At 34.0% G+C, this 26,562-nt stretch overlaps 1 protein-coding gene across 1 annotated transcript in view; it reads right to left on the bottom strand.

Annotated features, from left to right (window-relative positions):
* Positions 1-26,562, bottom strand: part of LOC106881001 (dynein axonemal heavy chain 3) — a 174,058-nt gene that overhangs the window by 82,083 nt on the left and 65,413 nt on the right. Inside the window, exons 17-34 of the mRNA XM_052972117.1 lie at positions 26,213-26,407; positions 23,472-23,660; positions 21,356-21,484; positions 19,755-19,955; positions 18,943-19,082; positions 16,801-16,891; positions 13,979-14,046; positions 12,074-12,302; positions 11,082-11,234; positions 10,098-10,236; positions 9,005-9,203; positions 8,466-8,574; positions 6,829-6,948; positions 5,444-5,752; positions 3,462-3,605; positions 2,251-2,415; positions 1,609-1,743; positions 244-331 (exon numbers count right to left, since the gene is read on the bottom strand). Of these exons, the coding sequence (XP_052828077.1) occupies positions 244-331; positions 1,609-1,743; positions 2,251-2,415; positions 3,462-3,605; positions 5,444-5,752; positions 6,829-6,948; positions 8,466-8,574; positions 9,005-9,203; positions 10,098-10,236; positions 11,082-11,234; positions 12,074-12,302; positions 13,979-14,046; positions 16,801-16,891; positions 18,943-19,082; positions 19,755-19,955; positions 21,356-21,484; positions 23,472-23,660; positions 26,213-26,407 (2,803 nt within the window). The remainder of the gene's footprint in view (positions 1-243; positions 332-1,608; positions 1,744-2,250; positions 2,416-3,461; positions 3,606-5,443; positions 5,753-6,828; positions 6,949-8,465; positions 8,575-9,004; positions 9,204-10,097; positions 10,237-11,081; positions 11,235-12,073; positions 12,303-13,978; positions 14,047-16,800; positions 16,892-18,942; positions 19,083-19,754; positions 19,956-21,355; positions 21,485-23,471; positions 23,661-26,212; positions 26,408-26,562) is intronic.

The following is a 26,562-nucleotide window of genomic DNA, read 5'->3' as shown; positions in this document are numbered from 1 at the left end:
ATATATATATATATATATATATATATAGGGAGAATTCCCCCAAAAAACAAAAGACGAAGACAGGTGGTGTAGAAAATAAACAAATGTATTAGTATAACGCTCGGGAATTGAAAAAGTCTTTAACGTTTCGAGCCTATGCTCTTCCACAGAAAGGAACACAGAGAGAAACAATGAGAGAAAAAAAAAAAAAACGTGTGTAGCAATCTATCATTGCGTTAATGGAAACATGCACAATGAGTTTACCATCAGTCCATTCATTAGTGATTGGGTCACATCTACCATACAGTTGACCCATTGTTATGGCTTTCGGGTTAATAATTCGGTAGTCAACCTGCAATAAGAAATAACATAAAACTCAATTTTTCTGGTTGACTGTAAGTTTGGCATCATCATCATCACTCATCACCAATCAACAACAAAAATAACAGCAACAACAACATATGATTGTTATCATTATTGCCACCACTCCTGCAACTACTATTGCTGTTATCCTCATCCTCATCTATGTGTTATACAGTAGAAATTGTAACAGTTTAAGGTAGCAGTGGATGGGGGCAACTCTGTATATCTACCAGACCCACTATGAACATGTGTACTAACATTGCTTTTCATCTTTCTGGAGTTGTAGGGTTGATAAATAAAATTCAAAATCCTTAGTACTTTGGACAAAATGATTAGTGGTATTTGTTCTGGTTCTTGATGTTCTGAGTTTCCTGCAAAGGCACAGATGGCACACTGTATTCAGCTCAGCCTTTCCCAAGGGCAACATCAATGGCATGGAGAAGAGAAATTTATTGTAACAGTAGCTGTCGGTCTTCCATAATAAAACCTTGCATTGATCTGGACTCTGCAGAGGATACTATTATATATTACAACAGAAAATGTTATAACATGGTCTGGTATTTGTCAGAAATATCCCAGCATTGTCTATATAAATTGTGTATGATATATCGTTTGTACATCATACATAATATGTACTAGAGTGATAACATTTTGTACTATGAGGTAATATTTGTCCCCACTATACTGCTGTACTTACTATGAGAGAAACTCTCATAATGCAAGCATTCAGATTAGGTCTCTAGTTCTTTCATCATTTCTTCAACTAGTCTTAGGGATTCTGCAAGAAATAGGATGACATGAATCCACATTGTCTTTTTTCCTTTCAGTAAATAATAAACCCTCAAACAGTAAAATAGCTAACACTCATTTCTACTATCATTGCTCAAAGTTGGCCACTGTTATCCTGCTGAACAACAGGTCATATCTTATGTATTTTAGAAACCTCTGCATCTTAATTGAGGACTAAGTCCATTCACTCAACTACCTTTATGTTATTGGTAAAGACAACAACATAAAATTGCAGCTTTACCAAAGTTGATGGAGGATAAAGACTCCTGGTGCAATATTGCGAGATGCATCTCAGTTGCATCTGTTTGAAGAGAAGAAGAAAATAAATGAACCTGGATCACTGGTTCATTTTGACAGAAGCTAACTATTTATGCTACAGTATCCATTAGACTAGAGAACCATCATCAAATTCCTTTGCTTGCCATAAATGTAATTATGGAAAGTGAAGAAATGTAATAAAACAAAGCAATATCTTACCTGATTCTCATCCATAAGATTTTGTTGAGAAAGGTCTCCAAGAGCATCAGCCAGCACCTTATAGGCACAGGTCTTGCCAGCTATAGGTTCCCCAACAATCATTAAACCATGGCGTACCAAGATCATATTGTATATCTGTCAGGGTTGACGGTAAGAAAATATAAATATATCAACATAAAATTAACAATATTTTCATTATGAAAATATATCACATATAGTTTTCTTATTTTATTAAATATGATTGCTCGCAGATAAGACAATAATTTTAGGCAATATGTCAAGATTAGATCATTTGTTAAGAGTGAGTCAAATGTAAAAGCTGAGTCTGATGTTAATGATGAATGAGCATGCGGTGTTTATGTTTAATTTTGGCTGGGGAAGCATGCTCAGAAACTCAGTGATGATCATAGTTGAGGTGGTGAACGTGGGGAATCATGGATTAGAATGGCATGTAGGAAAAGAGAATGGCAATGAATGTGCTATTATGTCAAATGGTTGCATTTAATATTCATAATATGAATGGTATAACATATACATATATTCATACATACATGTATGCATGCATCCATCCATTCCTACATGTATATTTTAATAAGCAGATTCACTCTTGCTCTACATAGTAAAAAAATGATAGATGAATACCTGGATTATTTTTTCAATATACCAAGGTACAGGCTGCAGGTTCCTTATGTCTAAAGTCTTCTTTATTGCCATCTCTAAATGACTGTATTCACTCTGAGGTAATTCTAATCCTGGGAACAGATCTGATATTATTCCTTCAAATAATGTGATATCTTGAGAAAGGAACTGCAATATAAGAAATTAAAGGAATGATGATGAAGATTTGTAAAGTTAACACCCTGAACTACTGGTTCTTATTATGCTATAGTATTTCTTGAAATTCTTTATTTATCTGTTTCTGTCAATGGAAACTAATGATCATTTCAGTTTTTTTTTCTCATGCATAGTAATATGTTGATGAGAAAATAATCTGTCTTGGACAGTATGTTGCTATATTGCACATATATTTTGTCATGAGCATTAGAAAAACCTGTATTGGAAAAAAAAAAACTCCTACATTTCTCAAATCCACAGGCCTACTGCTTCTTATAGCAGTGAATTACACCAGCCTGTGACACCTACTTTAGGTGAATTTTAACATTGAATACTATGTGTCTTGATCAAAGACTTTATATAATACTGGGGTTATGATATGAACTGCTTACCTATAGATCAATTATTGTTGTTGTTATTTAATTCATCATATCAGATAAAATGTTTAACAGTATTTCTTTCAGTTTTACATTTTGAATTCAAATGCTGTTGAAGTTCACTTGCTTTTCATCCTTTTGGGATCGATAAAATAAGTACCAGTTGAGCACTGGCATTAATGTAATTGACTTATTCCCTCTCTCTCTAAAATTGCTGACTTCACACAAAAATTTGAAACCTTTATTCACCCCTAAGTAATGGGGGTCTGATTGAGTAGACTGTTAATCAAAACCATGAACAATACTGTCTTTGTTTCCCTTTAAATACTTCACTTTGGATTACATTATTGAATGTGAACTTCTTAAGATAGTAGAAAGTGATTTGAGGGTGATTTGTCTGTTATTATTGTGGTATATATACTTAACAGCATTCAGTTTCATCATAAGCTCAGTCATAGGATATCTTATATTTATATATGTAGGGAGCAGTTCTACACATGTACATGCATGTATGCACACACACACACACACACACACACACACACACACACACATAGGTCAGTATCCTACATATAAATTGCCCTAGATCAACAACAAAAAAAGTGTCAGCAAACAGAAGCAAAGATAAAAATAAAATCTTACTTTTGGCAAGTTGACATCTTTGATTGATTTTAAGACCAAAAGTGCTTCACTTTGGTCTGGGTACATCAGCTTGAGGTTACCCACAGCTGTCAATACAGACCTCACAGCTCTCATTCCATAATCATAATGCTGTTGTGTGGAGAGCTAGACAGAAAATAACAGAATTTACATAATTGCTTGACTTTGGTAACTTATCTTGAAATAACATTTTTTTAGGAATTAGGTAAGGACTTTGATAACTTAAGATTAAAACATATTTATTTGTCTAGGAACTAGAGAATAGGCAAGGCTTCTGACAGCTTATCTTTAAATTAAAACTTTTAAATTTATTTAGGGACTATAACACAGCAATTGCATATGACTTTTTGCAAACAGCTTGCTGATGCAAGTGCTACCAGTTGAAAGCTCTGCATACCAGATGCTAGCAAACTTATGAGATTAATAGGAGAGCATGCGCACTGTTTTGGAGGGCTTCCTCTCAACAGCATTGTGACTACATGGTTCTAGATTTGATCTTACTGCGCAGTAAAATATTTTCTACTATAGCCTCAGTTTGACAAAAAGCTTTATGAAGGAAACTGAGTAATGAAAACTTTGCAGAAGCTTATCAGAGAGATCATTTACAACAACTAGATGTTTTTAATGGGGTGCACTCTGTTGCAAGCATTCAAACCAAACCTCCAGTCCCACTCACTTTTTTTTAACCAACAGTCTTGGAGTCCTTCAACAGACCATGGGTGCTGTTCTTTATTCTCTGATTAAACATTAAAAAAAAAAAAAAAAAAAAATGATCATCAGTGCTTATTATCTTTATTTTTGCTAATAAGATAAAGATAACAGGGTATGATAAGAAGTATTATTGATGCCCAGTTACAGTTTACCAACAGAGAAAAGGTGAGAGAGGAGTGAATATTTCAGGAGTGCAGCTCTTTTGAAGGAGGATTGGAGAAAAACTACATATATTTTTTTTAGTATATATAGCGTCCCTCTATATCTGTGAAGTGGGCATGATACATGTACAGTACCGCAATAATTTTGTACTATGAGTATATTATATACAGTGAGCATAGCACACATAGTGTTACCACAGCCCAGGACAGTGGGTATTTTACATATACATTTCTACAGATGTTTAGTTACATAATTAGTGTTACTATATTTATGTACAGTGAGAAGGCAGCGAACTGGCAGAATCTTTTCACCTCTAGACACAAGGCCTGAAATTTTTGGGGAGGGGGCCAGTTGATTAGATCAACCCCAGAACACAACTGGTACTTAATTTACCGACCCTGAAAGGATGAAAGGCAAAGTCGACCTTGGCGGAATTTGAACTCAGAACGTAAGGACAGATGATATACCACTCAGCATTTCACCCGGCATGCTAACGTTTCTGCCAGCTCACTGCCTTGTGAACTGACAGAATCATTAGTATGCTGAGCAAAACGCTTAGCAGCATTTCATATGTCTTTATGTTCCAAGTTTAAATTCCATTGAGATCAACTTTACCTTTCATCCTTTCAGAATTGATGAAATAAGTACCAGTTGAATACTGGGGTTGATGTAATCGACTTACCTCCTACTCTGAAATTGCTAGCTTTGAGTCCAAATTTGAAAATGATATTTATGCACAGCAAGTATAGTACAAGGTTTGACTACATTCCTATATTGTGTTACATATAAGCATACAGCTTTACCACGTTTCTCTCCAATTGTTAACAGTATATATAATGTTACCTTAACTAAGTACAGTTGCTGCACTACATATTATGTTACTAGGTCACTTAATTTCAATGATATACTTTCTATGATGATGATGATGAAAAAGATGGTAATGATGACACCATTTACTAATGAAATGGAAGAAAATAACTGGAAGAGGAGGCTAAATAGAATGAAATTAATGATATTCATTGAAATGTAGGAAATGGCAAAAAGAATAATTATTACAAAGAGAGTCTGAGGAAGAGAATAGAACTTTCTACCTGTTCTGAGCAGAGTCTGTAGGTAGCAACAATTTTTGTTGAAAGATTTCTGGCATCAGCAAAGCCCATTGAATATAGGAGGATTTCTGAAATCATGGCATAGTCAGGTACCATCATGGCCACAGTACGAAACAATACTTTCAGATTGTCTGGCAGCTCTGCTCGACCTGCATATCCAGGATTCATTGTGATGAAGATAGTACAGGTAGGATCAAGAGATATGTATGTCCCTTCAAAGACAAACATATTCCGTTGTTCTATTATAGCACGCTGGATAGTTTGTAGTTGTTGAGCAATCACAGACAATACCTTGAGAAAGAGGACAAATGAAAAAGAGAACAAATCAAGGTGTTGAAGCTTTTACCACATTTAATGCATTTAATGAGCTTCATTACAGGCATCAAAATTCCATTGTTGTTTAACACTAGGTTAGCTCTAATCAAACAGATCTGTATCTATCTTTTAAAAATTTGTGAGAGTTTTGGCTGTTCTTTCTTGCAGACCAACCATCTAGAGTCTGCTGGAAGTGGTCCCGTAACAATGGAGGGAACTATTCAGAGGGGGACATATTTGATTAAATTGTAAATAAAACGACAAATTTTGTTTTTAAAAATTCATTTTACATTTGGACAGACCTCATAATAAGGGTTATATTAAAATGATTTTCTGTTGATCTTCAGTGTGGATAACCATGACTGACATATAAATAGTCAAGAATTTTGTTCAGAAATTGTAGTGTGCCTGAGCACTGTATACAATAAGTTCATCATTGTTATGAATAAATTCTTAAACTTAATCTAGTCTATACAATTGTGGATAAGAACAAGCATAAATGTAGCTAAATATAGCAAAACCCTGCAGCAGAATTTATTTTTATGATACATGAACCGGTAAACAAATAAGTTCAATACTCAGTCATTTTTAATTAATTTGCTTCAGTCTATCCAATCCATAATGTAGACTTTACATATTCTTTTCACACAGGAGCAACATTTTGGTCATTATATTCTATAGTTAACCACTGGTACCAACTTTTTGAAAATACTAAAAAACTGAAGCATTTGTAATGTTCATATCTGCTTTAAATATGTTAGTTTATAAAAGAAGTAAGTCAGTTATTGAAATCAGCTCACAGAAAAGCTCTGCTAAAAACTTTTCTCTTACTTTGTGGTACTGTCAAACCACATGATAAACTACTGATTTCATATATAGAAAGCCTAATATTCATATTAGGGGAGAAATGAAGTGTTGTGCTATTCATACATTTCTCAAGAGCAATGATGACATAAGTCATAAGTCATATTTACCACTCAAAATTACAATCTGTTACCTATTCTTATACATACAACATGCAATACTTACTTCAGCTAACTAGTAACACTTACCTCCAATTCTATTCTGTTAAATTCATCAAAACATGCCCAAGCACCAGACTGGGCCAGACCTTTAAAAAATTTGCCCATGGCTTTATAGTCCAGACTGTCTGAGCAGTTAAAAACAACACACTGTAAAATAATTATAGAATCCATAATGATTACATAATTATGTTTGAAATTTTAAAATTTATTGATCAAAGAAGATATGGAAATTGAGGCATTTATAACTCTTTCACAGGATTTAAAGATATACATTTATGATAATCACAGATAGTTTCAGCTGATAACTAAAAATCATCATCATCCAGTGTTTTAAATCTGGTTTTCGTCCCTGTTAATGGGGGTGGCTGGATCTACCTCAATACCATAGCAACCGAGGTAGGCAGGTGTAGTCCACCCCAACCATTGGGCTGGCTGAGGCCCATTCTCCTTTGCTATCATAAGGCTTTTTTTGGAGCTGGATTTTCTATGGGGAGCATGCCCTTGCTTACTCCCAACCTCAGTTTCTAGACATGAGTGGTCCTGAGACCAAGGCTTCCACCATAATTTTTAAAGAAATGTGGTGGAAAACTAGTTCAGGAAGGCAGAGACGTTACTCCCTGAAACCCCTTTCGGAGTCTCCTACCTGAGCTGATAACTAAAAATGGTATTTGGATTTTGTTTACCTTGGATGATGAAGGTCAGTCAGAGGTAAGTGTAACTTTTCATCTAGCCAGGATTGATAAAATGACACTGATTAAATGACAGAACATGTGCAACAATTTGATGTCTTGACTATCAGTCATAGTATGTGATGTAACAAATTTGATAGCTCAGAGTTTCAACCATGTCAAAACAGTATCTGGATAGCAGACATACGATAGGTTTTTATGAGGGTCACTTAATAAAATGATAAAATATCAAATAGTTTTGTTTGTTTTCAAATTTCCCTTCGTTGTTTAATGATCTTTCTAGATTACTTCAAGTATAATATAATTCATGAGCATGTGAAGTTGTTCTTAGCTGCTTGTTAAGTCATTTTTCAGTTTCTGTGTTTCTGCACCATAAAATCAGAAAGCTTTGCTCATTGATGAAGTTTGTTAAGCATTATCAAATATAAAAGCAATTATATTGTTTTTATCTATAGAATGTATCTTACCAAATTTCAAAGCAGTTTGGTTTCCACTCAGCCCAGGATTTAAATTATGTGTATTGGGGCCTATTACAGTATGTTACATTTTCTTGAAAACAGAAAACTGAAGCACACTTGTAAATCTAATTTTCATGTTGAGGTTCAAGATAAGACTAAAACTGGAATGATTTCCTATTACATTCATTAAACTCTCAGGATGAGTTGAACTCAATATTGTGAGTTTAGAAAAATACACAACAATTTACAGTTGTGAACTATAACAATATATAAATATATATATGGTGCCCACTTAGGGCTACATGAATTGTGTGTGACAGGATCCAAATTTCTAGTCTTCCATCTGATTATTCATCTCACCCTGTTGAGTCGTCCATATACATGTCCAGTATGCTGTAATCTATGCTATTTATTGTTTCTAGGTTTTGTTTTATTTTGATAACATTTACTACTGAGATAATTTTCATTGCACCACTTGATATCTAACCCGCTGAATATATCATATTAGTTGTACTACCTGTTTTGCAACTGCTTTTGCTAAATCTTTTGATGTTTCTGTTTTCCCAGTTCCAGCAGGTCCTTCAGGTGCTCCACCCAAATTTAATCTGATGGCACTCATAAGAGTTCTAAAAAATGTCAAAAGTTAAAAAGAATTGACTAATACACACTAAACATATGTGCAAAATGATGCATATACAAAATGTTTGTGCACATTATTAATACAATCACATCAACGAAAGTTTTACTTTAAGAATAAATTTCATCAATATTAATGAACAATTTTTTAATACATATTTTATCAAATCAACATTCAAGTACTGTGTTCCCAAGAAATTTTTAACTGATTTTAATTAATATAAAATTTCATAATTGTCCACAAATGAAATAATACACAGAAACATGCTGCTGTCTAATGCCACAGAGCAGCTAACCATAATCGCTACAGTTCAGAAATACTGTTCCCCAATCACACAAAGAGGGATGGCAACAAAAGCAACAATAACAATAACAGGGAAATAAATTAGATGTAATACAAATCCATAAACTGTTGCTCACCTGTAACACCTGTCTGTAAGTGGTGTGATTACGAGACGGCTTGAATTCCCCAGATATTCATAGGCATATGCAACTGAGGTGGTCACCATTCGAACTATTACAGACTGGTCTTCAAAATAGTACCGCAAATGGCTAATCCAGTTAAAGTCTTGTACATTACTTACTTGAGAACTGATTAACTGGGACTCAATATCTCGAGCTAATTGGGAAAAAGTAAGAGAAACAAAGAAATGATAAAGACAAGAGAATATGGAAACTTGGTGTAAGTATACAAGCAAGAGGAATATAAGGCTCACAGCCAGAGATATTTGTGTTGATGTGGGCCCTTAGTTTATTGTCACCTTTGTGGTACAGTATGGGTAGGTGGGGAGCACAGAGGTGACACTTAACAACATGTAGTCATAGAGTCTGTGTATCTTTAGATGCATGAAGAACATGAGACTATCTCAGAATTTTACTCCATTGTGGGAATGGAAAAGAGGTCAATCAGACTAATGGTGCAGGTGAGAATTCCACCTGCCACACATATATGGGAGTACAAACCATATAAAGGCCCTGCTGCTTAACAAGGGAACAGGAAAAGTAGGAGAAGAGTAGCGATAGGCAGTTGCAGAGGCAACAACAACTACAATTCTCTGAAATGTAAATAATGAGGGGGAAGACAATGGATGCTGCTACTACCACAACACACCAGTCAGGGTGCCTGGCATCTGGAAAGTCATCAGGTGTTCATAACTCTCTACAAACAGAGCAATGCAGTTGGTGAAAGTTCCACTTTTGTAATATATAGGGAACCAACTGTTGATAAGTGCAATGATGTGCTTGGAAAAACCTTACACATTGATGAGGATGAACTAGCTGGTTTGTTTTGCAGGACTTTCAGGCTAGAGACTATTATGGATAACTTATGAAAGGATGGTCATAGTGTAAATGTTTTGATCATAAATCTTTTCAATCAGGGTTGACCTGGAGCTGAACTACAACAACACCAATTATAACAATAATCATTGTGAAAAAATCAATGTTCTTGTGTGCAACATTTTTTCAACTAAATATGAACAACATGAAGAGTAACTGAACTTCTATCTCTTACCATGAACATCAATGACAATGAGAGCTCCAAGAGTGATTCTGGCCATTTTTGAAATATTACCACGAACAATTTCCACAATTTCTTCAATGTGGTGTTGCCTTTTCTCCACATATTGCTGGATAGACCCCTTTTCGATGGCCTACAATGGATAAAAAGAAAAATGTATCCAAATTAATTTTGTTAAAAAGAAACAAATCATGCTATATTTAACCACAAATTTCACTGCTTTTATTCATTTCACCAATCTCATAGAGTAAAGATTATTTGAATTGTACGTGGTGACTGATTTGATAAAGTATTAGTTAAAGATTCCAGTATTGTATTCTGCAACTGGATTATACTAAGTTATTGTTTAACCCTAGGTTAAACAACAACTGCAGGTTGAGCAGACCAATGATCAAAGACGTTCCTTCTGTGACCATTCCATCATGTTTTATTAGGGTAATACAGCTAAATCTCTCTCCAGTCAACACTTTAAATAAACAAAGAAAAATGGTCCAATGTTTCTCTGTTTATTGAAGATGGTAGTATGCTATTTGGGAAAGATTTAGCTTCTATTTTTAGCAGGTTAGGTGATAATGTAGAGATGATCTCATTAGCTTTTTGAAGTAGAAGTATTCAGTGGTACACCAATGACTCAGTGGATGATAAGATATTACTTATTTGAACCTAAATTGTAGTTTATACAATATTTCAAAGAACATCCTAAAGGAAAATGGTAAATAACCATTTAATACAGGGTAACAAGTCCTTGTAATTTTTGAAGAAGTTGTACATAATCAAAATATGCAGCTGAATACATTCATAACATAAAGTTGTACATGTTCAAACTAGGAAGTCATATGTATTAAAAATAAGCTTGAAATATGAAACCTGAGGAAGATCGGAGATTACAATAATAACAGATGAAGTTAATCATAAAAATAATTTCCAATGTCTTTTCTTAACTTAATTTAAGATATAGAAATATCATTTCTACCAAACCTTTGTAATTTCAGCTGTCCAATGTACCTGGCTGGCTGCCAGCACAATCTGTCCGGGCCACATTAAAACCCATTTGTTTCGATGATTCTGGATATAACTCTCCACAGCTTTAGCCATTTCTTGTTTCAGACTTAGTTTCATTGCATGCTCTACCTGAAGTTAATGGAAAACAGATCAAAGATAACTTATTCTTCAAACAACAGTGATTAAATCCATGTACTGGATGCAATCACCAATGTTGTATTGATGAGAGCTAAATAGTACCAGATGAGGGCTATCCAATTTCCAGTTGGTAATAAACTTTAATTCTCCCTATTTCCTATATATTTAATGTTTCCCCATTGATCATGCCTCCACCTGTGCTCACCATTCACTGCATTCACTTCTATCCTCATCTCTATCCATCTGCCCCTCTCGTTTCACACTCTTGTAAACTTACCTATCCATTCACTCTGCCCAATCCTCTTGACCACTTTTCTTATATTTGCCCTGTAACTTGAGGGTACATCCTGACACATCTTTGACTCAATCCCTCATTTTCCAACTGAGACAGCCATGTATATCTTCTTTGAAAAACTGCTGTTCTCATCCATGTATCATGCTTTAACATCTCATCACCTAGCATAAAGCCACCTCCCTCAGTAGTACCCACACTTCAGAAGAGGGGTCTTGTCTTACAAGTTACTTGGTGACCTCACTAGTGCCAGCACCACATAAATATAGTCATTACACTGTGAAGTGGTTGGTGTTAAGAAGGGCATCCAGCCATAGAAACTATGCCAAAACAAACATTGGAGCTTGGTACAATCCTCTGGCTCATCAGCTTCTGTCAAGACATCCAACTCATGCCAGTATGGAAAATGATTGTTTAACAATGATGATGAAACTATATTATTATTTGAACAAACCTAACCCAATAATGAACGTATAAATTGAGGTAATTTTTAACTGACAATTTAACCAATTATCACTGCAATTGTTGTTTAACTTACTTGTTGAAGCCATTTTTCAACAAGTCCATGTGCTTCAGATGGGACAATATTGGTACAGAAATTCACCCTTTCCTTTTCAGATGATTCCATGGCTACAATAACTTTCTCAGGGGTGAAAACCAACTGGGCAATGCTTTCGAAACATTTCTTCAAATGAGGCTGCACACGTAAAGGGTCTTTGGTTTCAGAGAGAATTTCGAGAAGTTCATCATTAGATAAGAAAAAGAATCTGAAACCAAATCATGAAATTCATTAAAAAATATTTGTTTCAAATTTTGGCACAAGGCCAGCAATCTTGGGAGAAGGTGTAATTCCATTACGTTAACCCCAGTGTTCAGCAGGTGCTTATCCTATTAACCCCAAAAGGATGAAAGGCAAAGTTGACCACAGCAGCATCTGAACTCAGAATGTAAGGATGGACGAAATGCCACTAAGAATTTTGCCCTGCATGCTAACAATTCTGCCATTTCACTGCCTTTAAATTTATTAAAAAATATCAAAATATAAGAAACACTATTTGAATAAAAGATGTCTCTTGATTGGTGGACTTAATCTATCACCTGGTTAAATGTGACCACCTAGTCTTTGGGTACTTTTAGCAGAGTCCACTCTGTTGCAAGCATCCAGGTCAAATCTTTGGTTTGAGGATACTTTCTTCCCACTAGTTTCAAAGTTTCTGTAATGGGTAGTGAGCACTGCCTTACTCCTTGATTACAAGATAAAAAACATAACTTTGTAGGTGTAATGTGTTCTCTAACATATTATTAGATCAGGGAACTCTGGCACCACTGAAAATTTATATGAAGTCTAACACATGAGGAGCAAAAAAACAAGTAGACTATATGTTGTTAAGCTATCTAATATTTCCTTTCGTTGATAAAATCAAAATAGGATAAAAATCTTTTACAAGAATTTTATCAGGAAGCTAGTGTGTAAAAAAATTCCTAAGGGAAATTTCTATTCCCAAGAATATACTTATTCGTTTATATATATATAAAGGGTATTACTACAGAATAATGCCACACACCAGACTTCCCAAATAAACACATTTTAGTACCGAATGCGAGGAAAAGCAACCCTCAAACGAAACCAACATTAAAAAAAAAAAAACTCAACTATGTATCGACCGATTTCACGATTACCAGAATGAAATGTATTCTGTAGCATTATTCTGTAGTAATGCTCTTTATATATAATATTTCCTTTCTTTATCTAAGGTGGTAGGATGTAGTTTAAAGAGAGATTTGGTTGTTATTTTTAGCATATCAAACAACCACACGGTGACATATTTGTTGGCTATTGTGTTGGTTGCAGTGAGAATCATTTATTATAACATAATCACATCAGTCGAAGGGTCTTGTCTTGCTACCTACATGGTAACCTCACTTGTGCCAGTACTACATAAGAAACACCAAGTACACTTTGTAAAGTGGTTGGCATTAGGAAGGGCATCCAGCTGCAGAAACCATGCTTAAGCAGACATTGGAGCTTGATACAGACCTCTAGTTTACCAATTCCTGTTGAACTATCCAACCCATGTCAGCATGGAAAATGGACATATGATGATGATGATAGTAAAACATCAGTGATTCTCTTATTTTTGTGGGCTTCGATGGTGACTGCAGTAGAAAGGTTCTGACCAGACATAGTTAGAGAGAACAAACTGCTAACTTATTCACTTCACTAACCTGTCAATCAAATGGCTTTATTTTAAGATGTGGTCTATATTTAATTCAACTTCAACAGAATTTTTGTAAACATTTTGTTTTTTACTCTGCATATCTCATCCAAGATACTGTTTTCCCTTGTCTCACACTCTAATTAACCTTAGTTAGACATTGTAAATTATTTTTTGTTATAATATTTACCCCATTCTGAGAGGGTGAATAAAGCATTATTTCTTACCTTGGGAAAAATAGTCTCTTTTTCTCCAGGTAATCATTTAGTCCACACTGTATGTCTTCTAGTAAAGTCTGGGGGAAAAAATAAAGAAAGTGTTGTTGATGTTGTTGCTGATTAGGTGTTGGCTAACTCTGATCAAACAGTCCTATGTCAAAAAATATTTCAACTATGAACAACCTATTTGTCTTTTTTTGTTTTGTTTCAAATATTGTATAAATACTGGCAATCAGTCAGTTATGATGATAAGGGCTCCAGTTGATCTGGTCACCGTAATACACTATTCCCGAAAATAATGTGCAAGAGGTTGAGCACACAAACACATATACCCTTAATGTGGTTCTCAGGGAGATTTGGCATGAAACAAACTGTGATAAGGTTGGCCCCTTTGAAATACAGGTACCATATTCTTTTGCCAGCTGAGTGAACTAGAGCAGTATGAAATAAAGGATACAACATGCTTAACCCATTACCTCCCATAATTTTATTAACTGGAATTTTTTTTTAAACTTTGATTTCTAGCATAAAACAGCCTTAGAAACATGCTGGAATGATCAAAATAACATTTCAAAATAACATTTTAAATAGAAATAAGTGAGATATTGGGTGAGAAATTAGCAAACCTCATTTGAATATCAGAGAAATATACCTAGTAGATATAGCAAAAAGGTTAGATATGTGTAAATATTGACAGATAATTACGAAATTTGTAATTTTTAAGTGATCTCATATGAGATCACTGGTAGGTAATGGGTTAAGGACACAACATGTCACTGGGAATTGAACTCACAACTTTACTATCATGAGCTGAATACTCTAACCACTAAGCCATGTGCCTGTGTAAATAGGACAACATTATCCAATGCATTTTTTAAAGACATTAAAATGGGATTTGAGGGAGATTAAGCTAATATTTTCAGCAGCTCAGAAAATTTTGTGAAGGCTCTTTTTAGAGGCACGATCAGTTGATGTGCCATACTTAATGGTAGTACTTTTTTGTGCACCAAAAGAAACTGTTTTGATTTTGATGTGAACATATACAGTGACATGGCATAAGGTTTTTGAGAAAATGTGTCCCAGTGAAACATTTTGTAAATGGTGAACAAGTCACTAGTTTTATATCATGTGTCATGATTGCAATCATCACCAATATTACGAAAACTATTATCATCTCTATTTCTATTATTGTCTCTTCCATTTCAGTTGCCTCATCTCTCCCTATTTTCTCCTCATTACTGTCATCTTGTTTTTATAACTACAGGGTGTCCACAAGGTCTGGGTACATGGAGTAAATAAAATCATAACATAAACAATTAAATATAAGAGATAATAATTTCTTAAAGTATGTGTTAATCCCCATATGGGTACATGGAGTAAATAAAATCATAACATAAACAATTAAATATAAGAGATAATAATTTCTTAAAGTATGTGTTAATCCCCATATGGGTACATGGAGTAAATAAAATCATAACATAAACAATTAAATATAAGAGATAATAATTTCTTAAAGTATGTGTTAATCCCCATATGGGTACATGGAGTAAATAAAATCATAACATAAACAATTAAGTATAAGAAATAATAATTTCTTAAAGTATGTGTTAATCCCCATGTACCCAGACTTTGTGGACACCCTGTATAATCCCTTTTCTTGTTTCATCATCCTCATTATCACTGTTATCCTCCATCTCATTTTTATTGTCATTGTCATCATTATCATCATCACTAACATCACCATCACCACCAACAACAAGCTGTCTGAATTAACAATCAGACTATACCAGCAGAAAAAAAGAAAAAGTCAAAATATATGACACAAAAACTATATTGAAGGTAACTATTTCCAAAAATTCCAGACTCTTAAATTTGAAAAGAAACAAAATTTTGAAATGATTTTTATGGAATGTTTTTGAGAATCAAAACAAATCAATTATAAATTCAAAAAAATTGATTATGTCTGTTGCAAGCAAAAATAATAATAATTCTTTCTAATTTTGGGACAAGGCTAGTAATAATGAGGGGAGGAGGCAAGTTGATTACATAAACCCTAGTACTTGACTGATACTGTATTTTATTAATCCTGAAAGGATGACAAGCAAAGTTGGTGAGATTTGATCTCTGAATGTAAAGAGCCAGAAGAAATGTTGCTATTTTGACTGATATGCTAAAATAAAAACAATTAGTGAAGTTTATAAATTTTAGATAGGTTCAGACTTATCTAAATTATAAATTTCCCTAAATGAATTGTAGTGTAGCAGAGCTACATATTACATAGTAATATGTGATTCGACCTGCACAGCAGATGAATATATCGATGAGGCATCTAGTCTTGCTTTGATACGGTAGCCTCGTTCTGAGACACAAGCCTCATTCCAAGCTACACAGTAGAAGCTCTCCAGTTCATGCCAGCTTTCAGTCAAAGACATATGTCTTCTCTGTAGCTCCATGCGCAAGTCTCCCATGTGTGACTCACATGTCTATTCACCTCGACACAAGATATATGGTTCATAAGCGAAGATATTTTATCACACACACATTCTCAAAATGACTGTTCTCATTACACACTTGAATACATGCTGTAATACAAATATTATATGTTATTTCTTTCAGTGCAAAAGCAAAAACCAAAACTTCCTTTGTACGTAAACACACATGTTTTTGTATCATACTACATGCTTCCACTACAAAAGGTGAACACAGAATAAACACTATATTTATACACAAAAATGTCTTATAGCAATTCATACTAGCTGTTATTCCAGTTAATAACAAGCACTTGAACAGCCAACAACAGCCGCTATAGTAATGTTGTAGAGTGTATTTACCACTGAATATTGTAGTTTTTCAAGCATCTGGTCCTGGGAAGCAACAGTTAGGGCCTTGTGACTCTGCTTAGCAGTTGACATGATCTGTTTCCTAAAGAAAAAAATGTTAATTACGTTTAGATGGAACACAGACACTCAATTATTTAAAACAAAAATTGAGTTTTAATAAGAATAATATTCAATGAATAAATAAGACATTTAAAAGGACTTATTTTCAAAACTAGTTTTCTATGATTTTGTCACAGTGTATTAACTCTTGATACCTACCTGCCTGAGACTGCCTGTAGCTCTGATACAAACTTCTTGTTTTGAAGTGATTTAAATTAAAACATTCCATCAAAATTTTATGTTAACCCTTTCGTTACCAACCCGGCTGAAACCGCCTCTGGCTCTGAGTACAAATGTCTTGTTTTCAAATGTTCAGAATTAAAATCTTCCCCCAAACCTTAGTCACAATTTATGTTCCTAAGACTAGCATCATGATAACTAAGTTATTTTACTAAATTCTTTGTTATATTCAAAGTAATTGAAAGAAACACAGAGCATCTTAAAATAAATACAGTAACGAAAGGGTTAATGTATGTTCTACCTACCAGCTTAATATTGGCAAAATGATTTTATTAAATTCTTTGTTATTTTCAAAATTAATCGAGGCAAAGGTAGTGCATTTCAACAGAAATATGGTAATGAAAGGGTTAAAAGGAATTGGCTGGAAATGTTTCCTCATTACCTTCTCTAGAATTTCATCGTTATTATTATTATAAGCTCATTATTGTTATTTATAAGTATAAAGCGGTGGATGAAAGTATCATTGCTTAACTCATGTCAGTCTTGAGCAACTAAACTCATGCAGAATGGTGTGACTGTTTCTTTTATTTCATACATGGTGTATGTAGGACTACATTGTTCAATGTGTCACTTCTTTTTAAAAGATGGTAGGGGTTATTTGAAGGGGATTTGGCAGTATTTGTAGCAGATCCGGTGACTTTGTAAAGGCTCACTCATTGGCTCTTAAGGCTTCATATTTTCATGTGAGATAAGAAATAAGAGTTGCAGTTTTAATGAATTTTCCAAGACCAATAAACCTTGTGAACTGAAACAGTTTCAGGTAGCATTCAAATCAAGGTTACTATCTCAGATGACTTGTTATTTACCTTTAATTGACATGTGTCAAAGTATAGATAAATGAAAAATCAGAATACTGTGTTGGTAGTTGTGGATAGATCAGATACTATATATTGATAACTTCCTTGAATATTCTTTATGTAATATGGCTACAGCAAAAATATTGTTATTTTAGATGATCAGGCATAAGCAAAAATACAATATCACCATTAAAATGATCAACAAAAGAAGACAATGTAAAAATAAAAAGAAAACAAATCAAAAATCTTTCTTAATGGTTATGTCAAATCTACAAATTAGACTAATCTGATTTAAGATTAAAGCCTAAACAATCCATGAAGCAGGGTGTTTAACTTTACATTCAGTAGCAATTAATTCTCCTGCTTCTATTCTATCTTTAAAGAAATAAGTTTTTCTGTGTTCCATTCTATTCTACAATGATTTCTCTGCTGGATGGGATACCAACATAGAATTGAACTTAGGTCTTCCAAATCAACAATATTTCTGCTGCTGCTGCTGCTTAAGGAAGGAAGCTTTTCTTTCAATGTAGTACTTGTTTATAGCTTGGTATACTTGGCCATTTTAAGAGTTATGTCTTATGGACGACATAGTGTCATAGACAGGATACAAGTTGTCAATCTCTTAGCACAAGCATAAAGCTACATGCATATATAACTTAACAGAATAAGATATTCATGCCTTTCTCAAGAACATAGCAGCATAATAAAGGAATAAAAGAGAGGAGTTTTCCCCTCTGCTCATGCAAAATCAAGTTATTAATATCATCTCAATCCTCAGACCTCAATTAAATAAGAATATATATGCATATATCCTTCTATATACATGAGGCTTATTGAAATCTTTAAATCTATCTTTATTTCATGAACTGCTTGTTTATAAATGCTAAGGGGTCTCCAATTATCTTTGTTACTTCTTTTATAAATGTTCAAATAATAAAAATGTAACAAAATAAAAAAAAGAAACATAATTTGAAGTAGACATATCTAAATAATTTACCAGTTTTGGTCAACTTCTTCAAACATTTTACCCTGTACAGGAATTTGCTCTCTGATATCTGCCGATCCAAATATTGGTTCCAAGTACAACCAGGCAGATTGAACCTTCAGCCAAGATTCCAGGATACCTTTCATACGATTCTGAAACAAATCAAGATGTTTTAGATTTTATACATTTTGAATTGTAGAAATATGTTAATTTTTTACCCAGGTGTAGTCATGGAGAGAGAATGTATGATGATCATGCCTTCCTTAAAAACATAGTAGTCTAACCAAAAGGCTTTTAAACCAAGGCTTTAAGAACTCTGCTATTAAAACTAATATAAAGGAGCATCTTCTTGTTATCTGAAGGAGACATTTGCAGTTCTGTTAACCCCTTAAGGTCATTGTAGATGAAGGTCTTATCAGCATGCAATAAATCTTGAATATCACCTGCACCAACTTATTCATATTCCTCTTACTGTCTCATTTGTAGAAGGCTATTATAGATTGATACTGTTTCATCTTCTATCCAACAGCTTTCCTTAAACACATTTAGTCATGATTTTTTCTCAAACTCTAATGAAATAAGCATGCTTAACTCTTTCCAGTGTATCTTTAATACGTTTTATTGCTTGCATAACAATTTTATCATCAGTTTCCTTGATGATATCCCCTGAAAACAGAAATAATGTCCTGACCCATAGACTGTAGAAGTGGAATGGTATGAAAAAGAGAAACACAAATAAGAAGGAAATAATATAAAGAACAGAGGTATACAAAAAGAAAAGAAACATTGATGAAAGTAAGATAAAGAGATGGTGAGATACTCACAAGACTATAGCCCCATTCCTTAATCTCCTTTTCAAAAGGTCCAACAAATGCTGAACCTTTCATTGTTGTAGTTTTAACAATATGATCATCAAGAAGGGCCTGGATGTCATCAAAAGCTGACAGTATAAATAGTTCTGTGTCCTTGTAAGGTGTGAAGTTGAATGCCATGTTTTCCCAGTCATCCTTCATTTTAGATAATGCCTGAAAATCACATACAGGAACTTTTTTAAGAGTGTTAAGATAATTTAATCATTGGTACACTTACTGAAGATATCATCAGAATTAGTGGACATATGATGACTACATTATGGATTAGCAAAAACAGAATTTCGAGAAACAACTTATCTATTACATAAAAACATGTCTTCATCAGGGCCTCTTTGTGTTCCTTGCAGAACATAGACTCACCATAGATTCTTCTGATATATTTTGCCTCATGCTTTTCTTTATATTTGATTCTCTGTTATACCTGTCATCCTTTTCTGCTGATATCTGCCACATAATCCTCTGGCATCCTGTCTTCCATTTCTCCCCTGGAATCCAATCCAAGGCTTCCTTGCCAAACATCCCTCTAGTCTCCCAAATGTCCTTATATTTTCTATTCATACTCACTCACATTTTGCTGTTTGTTGGCAAATGGGTACCTGTTTTGCTTTAGCCCAGAGATCTTTGTAGCTCAGTAAAACATCTCTGCTAATGAGTACATGGTCAAATAACATTCCATTGCTCTCAGATTTAACAATTCTTGGATATAAGACTGAGCAGTATAGCAGTATGGCTGTAGCCATATCATATGAGGGTAGAACTAACATATGGGTACAGGTATGGCTGAGTTGTACCTTAGCAAGTATCTTCTCCCATAGTCCTGAGTTGTCTAGGCCTTTTAAGACAGTAGAATGTAATTTGAAAGCAATTTGACTAATGTTTTAAGCAGGTTGAACATCTATATAGAATAGGTGTGGGATACCAGCTGCCACATTCCAAAAGAAATAGTCTACTGCAGAAAATTTTAAAAACTCATGAAAAAAGTAAAATTCCAACAATAAAAATGATAATTAAAAGTAATTTGTATACATATGAATTTTGTAAAATTAAGTATTCATTATTTTTCTCAGCCCATATAGATCTCCATAGGTTCTTTCACACTTGCATATTAGCTCTGGTACTAAAAGGGTCAGCTCCAAAGGAGCATAGAGGCTTCAATTTCTTTGTTTTGTTTTAATCTTGTAGCATTCAGATTACTCTCTCAAATGTGATGCTTATTTATTAACATTATTTTGTATCAATCATGCATTATCTTGTAGCTAAGAGATTTTCATGGTGTGATTGCTTATTTTTAGAATGACATTGTAGGATAGGTGTGAGGAGACAGATCTGGCCAATTTTAACATAAAACTGGTTGAATAAACTTCATAAACAAAATGAGACAAGCACAGGAACCTTTCTATTAGCTATTGGCAAATGCAATGTTTCTTTTTAATTAACCATCTTCTTGAAATTATTATACACAAATTCAGACTACCACTAAAACACTACAAATTCAAGCATGTCAATTAATACTATTTATTACATGATTATCTGAAACTAAACCCTGAACTCACCTTTTCTAAAGCAAATTCTTTATTAGCTTGAGAGCTTATGGCTGACAGTTCATCTAAGTACCTTTCAAGGTCCAGTTTCAAGATCTCAGATAAAGGTGTATCTTCCTGTGGTGTGATATCAAAGCCAACCTAAAGAAAAAGATGAATTATTATTCATTGTTTGTTGTATTTGTTGTCTATTTCTCTGGTTAGTTCCAATCAACCGCAGAGTGTTCTACCCGTAATCACACCATCTTTTTTACTAGAAATATATATTATCCAACAATTCTTTCGTATAACTAAAGATAGAGTGTGATTTAATGCAGATTCATCTGCTATTTCAAGCTTTTACAGTGACTCTGTAGAGGTTTCCTTGTTGAATTTATTCGTTTGTTCAGGCAATTGTTGCTTGAAATGTTATATAGAATCTTCCAAGTTGAAGTTCTATACTGAGGATCAAAATACAGCAGCAACAACAAAACACGACAAGCCAATGAAGAAGATTCTTTTGGGTTAACTGACTTGCTAAAAATTGCAATCAAATCTTCAAAGTATACTATGACATTTTTAAATGAAAAATTACATTAGATACTGTAGACCTAGATAAAATGTCTAAAAAAAGAATATTGGAAGTTCCTGGCTGGAAAAATTTAATAAAAGAACTGCTCAATCAAGGATGATCTGGGGATGAACAAAATTCTACAGATGAAATTTCAACAACAAAAAAAAAAAAATAATAAAAAAATTCATTAACAACTGATAAGAAAGGGATAATTACATTAGGATATCAATGTAGACAACAGAACAATCACCAGATATTACAAAGTTCCCTAATTAACATGTTAAGTGAAAGCTAACATATTTGATGCAGGGAGCATTAAGAAGTTCCCTAGAAAAAAACAAATTATGTGCTGAGGGAAAAATATTAGTCAAAAAATAATAATAATATTTTATCTTAATTATACCAACAAGGTGAAGTATGTGTTTTATTGTTGAGATCATCATAAGATCAAAATATGCCAAGAGTTGTTTCCTGTAGATGCCAAAATAATTAAAATAATATCATTCATTGATTAATATTGATTCTTTCTCATTGCTTGATTATTTCTAGTTATTGTTTTGATGTTCCATCCATTAAATGTGTTAGCATTAACATAACTATAGTTTTTTATGTGGATGATATCTGAGTAATGTATTCTCTAAACACTTCTACTTTTCTACACCAACCAGCACTCAATCTTAGCAATTCTTCCAATACCATTTCCTCAAATACAGTGAAATCTATTTGTATTTCTTTTGCAGATGTTATTTTTGAGTTGTGAAAAACATATGTATTTCTCTCAAAAGCAATATTACTTAACCATGAGTAGAGTCATGTTACTCACTGAAAAATAATATAATACCCTGGTTTCCCATGAGGCCTGTGTGGCAAAGTATGCTGTTCATTAGTAAAAGTTAGGGGAAGTGGTTTAACTTCAATTGGAAATCAGAACAGTTTTCACATTAAATAATAATAGTTTCTAATACAGACACAGGGACTGAAATTAGGGACAGACATAATTAAATCAGCTACAGTACTTGAATGGTACTTTATTTTATAGACAATGGAGACCTGAAAGGAAAAGGTGACTTCAGCTGGAATTTGAACTCAGAATGTAAATGTTGCAGGTTATTTCGTCCCATACTTTAAGGATTCTGCTGATCAACTATTCTAATTATTGTTACTAACACAGGTACTAAACCAATAGATTGAAGGGAGGGGTAACATGTGTTTACATTGACCACAGTACTTGACTGTTTCTTTATTTTATCAATAACTGAAGAGCTAGAGGTGCAGTTAACCTTGGTAGATTTTGAACTCAGAGTGGGAAGAATCAGAACAATTATCATTAGACATTTTGCCCTGCACTCTAAAGCTACTGCCATCTTACAACACTAGTTCTTGTAAGAATGATTATGGTTTTTAATGTTGTTGCAAGATTACACATTTTTGAGAAAGAGTATAGTAAACTAAATCATCCTTACTACTTTAAGGGAACTTTATTTTATCAACCTTGAGGACCAAAAGGCAAAATTGACTACAGAGAGATTTCAATTCAGAACTTAAAGGGACAGAATAATATTTATAAAGAGCTACCTTTTCACTCATCATCTTCCAGTGCCTATTTTTTATACCAGGGTTACAGAGTGCTTTCACGAGTGGTATATTTATTTTAAATTTCTCCAGTCTGTTTTTCATGGCCCTGGCAGCTTTAAATGGTCCTTTCTTGTCTGGGTGATTAAAAACTTGGGTTAATTTGTAAGCAATCCTCCATAATGTCTGAATCTGAAAGAGATATATTTGAAATTTACGTTTTAAAATTAAATCTAGTTAACATGTTAACTGCCACAGTCTATTACTGGAACTTACTGATGATGCCACGTATTTTCAGTCACACTGCATTTTGTATAATTACAAGGAAATGTTTTTTTTTTTTTTTGCATTTTTAGAATATTTCGTAATTAAACTTTATCATTTAGTACTCATATCAATTAAGTATCCTTGAAACCACATCAAAGATACAGAATAAACTATTTTTTCAAATTGCAAAAATGTACCACTGGTGGTGCATATAACAGCTGGGAAGTTTGTGATGAACTGCCAGTAGTACATGTGGCAGTTAATGTGTTAATATAATTAAAACAATAAAATAATGTTCTGTACTGAGCTTAGTAGATGCGGCATAGTTGAAGTTACACTAGTAAAGGTCAAGATGAGTGTAGAAAGTTATTGTTGTATAGTTTCAGGTCAGTGTTGATCAAGTAGATCAAAGGTATACCAAATATGACCATCCTGCTTTATCGCATTTATAGTATTTGTAGGATTACATGTCCAGAACTGCAATCCAAATTGTTCTATTTTCTAAGATAGCAGGGTGTGATTTACTCTTTTACTTGTTTCAGTCATTTGACTGTGGCCATGCTGGAGCACTACCTTTAGTCGAGAAAATCGACCCCAGGACTTATTCTTTGGATGCCTAGTACTTATTCTATTGGTCTCTTTTGCCGAACCACTAAGTTACGGGGACGTAAACACACCAGCATCGGTTGTCAAGCAATGTTGGGGGGGACAAACACAGACACACAAACATATACATACACATACATATATATATACATATACATATATACGACAGTCTTCTTTCAGTTTCCATCTACCAAATCCACTCACAAGGCTTTGGTCGGCCCGAGGCTATAATAGCAGACACTTGCACAAGGTGCCACACAGTGGGACTGAACCCAGAACCATGTGGATGGTAAGCACAGCCACTCCTGCGCCTATAATAGTGTGTATATAACACAATTTAACCTTGTTAGTTGACAATGACAATAACCATTTTTGTGGTAAATAAGGTACAAGTACTACAATTGTAGACATTATGATAAAATGGGTTTAGAGTATAAAAGTTATTTATTCTCAGGTTGAGTCTAAATGAGCAGACCTATGACCAAAGGTTTTCTACCCTTATCATTAAGTTTTTTTCCAGTCTATATTATTTTATATAGCCTTCTACTTTTTGAGACAGTAAAGTGAGCTTTGAGAAAGATAAAGCATATTTAGAGAGGTCAATAGGTGCAAAAGACAATTGGTGTGTAAGTGTCTATTGAGACAGTTTGGTAATATTGACGAAATTTGAACTGTTGACCCTTTGGCCAACTGTCAAGAATTCCATCGAAAATCTCCAGGAAGACTTTATTACCAGGCATGGGTATAGGTGCAGGCGTGGCAATAGACATAGGTGTGTCTTATAGATGTAGTCATGTCTTTGTGCGACGGAAACTGAAAGACATTCACTGTGTTTGTGTGTGTGTGCATCTATCTCTCTCTATGTATATATGTATGTATATGTGTGTGTGTGTAAGAGTCAGTGTGTGTACATTTGTGTCTCCTTATCTTGATGTCATGTGATAACTGTAAATGTGTGTCACTGTCATACAAGCAATGTCAATTATTTCCAATATTCTGTAAAAACATGTCTGGCCATAAGGAAATATCACCTTGCTTGGAAATAAGTGGAGGTTGGCAACAGGAAAAGCATCTGACCATAGAAAATCTGTCTCTGCAAACTCTGTTTGACCCATCCAAACATGGAAAAGTGAACATTAAAGCGATGATGATGATGAAGAAATATTGGTGGATGTTAAAGAAAGGTAAATATTCTTGATGGTAAATTAGGGATACCATTGTCGCCATTAGATAAGTAACTTTTGCCACACTACCAAGTTACTTAAACAAACTAACACTGGTCATCAAGTTGTGGTAGCAGAAGAAACACACACACACACACACACACACACACACACACACATTATGAGCTTCTTTCACTTTCTGTCTTCCAAATTCTCTCACATGGTATTGATTGGCCTTGGGTTATCATAGAAGACACTTGCTTAAGGTACTGTGCAGTGGGACTGAACTTGAAACTACAGTGTTGCAAAATGAGCTTCATAGCAACATAGCCATGCCTGCAATTGAAGGCATCATTCCTTATTTTTAAATCCTATGGTGTCACTTGAGGGATGTTTGAGAACTATTCTTAGCAGTGATAATATAGGGAGGCATTAAAATTGGTTTGGCCGTTGTTGTTGTTTGTGTGTGTGTGGTAGGTGGAGGGTTGTATGCATTCTTGCATCTGTTAAAGTAAAATGGGAAATAATACCCGAGGTTTATCTGGGAAGGAGAAATAAAGTTGTGATGCTTAAATCTTTCACTAAGAGTTTAAAAATGGAAACAAGAAAGGTGTTCCAGCTAAGAACTGAAACCAAGTTATCAACTCACTTCATAGTGAATTTATTAAGACATCATGATGTCAACCATAATAGAAAACAAAATATTACCTCTTGGTCCACCTCTTCAGAATTGACGTTCAGCAGTGGCCCATTCATCCAACATTCATACTGTGTTTGTAGTTTGACAGCATTTGACCAAAGTCTTTCATAAGGTTCAACTGCTGTTGCTAGAAATTGCACCTGTTCAAACTCACTGATTTCTTCCAATCCCAGCATCATCTCTTCTTCGTTAATTTTCTGTTTCTAATTGTATGAAGTTGGTACAATAAAAATATATATAGCGAAAAATATAAAAAGAACAATACACAAAAATTTTATGTGTGTGTGCGTGCGTGTGTGTGTGTGTGTGTGTGTGTGTGTGTGTGTGTGTGTTTGTGTATAATATATATGTATATATA

The sequence above is a fragment of the Octopus bimaculoides genome, chromosome 1 (assembly GCF_001194135.2).
Source record: "Octopus bimaculoides isolate UCB-OBI-ISO-001 chromosome 1, ASM119413v2, whole genome shotgun sequence".
Classification (NCBI taxonomy): domain Eukaryota; kingdom Metazoa; phylum Mollusca; class Cephalopoda; order Octopoda; family Octopodidae; genus Octopus; species Octopus bimaculoides.
This window is presented reverse-complemented; position numbering and strand designations above follow the sequence as displayed.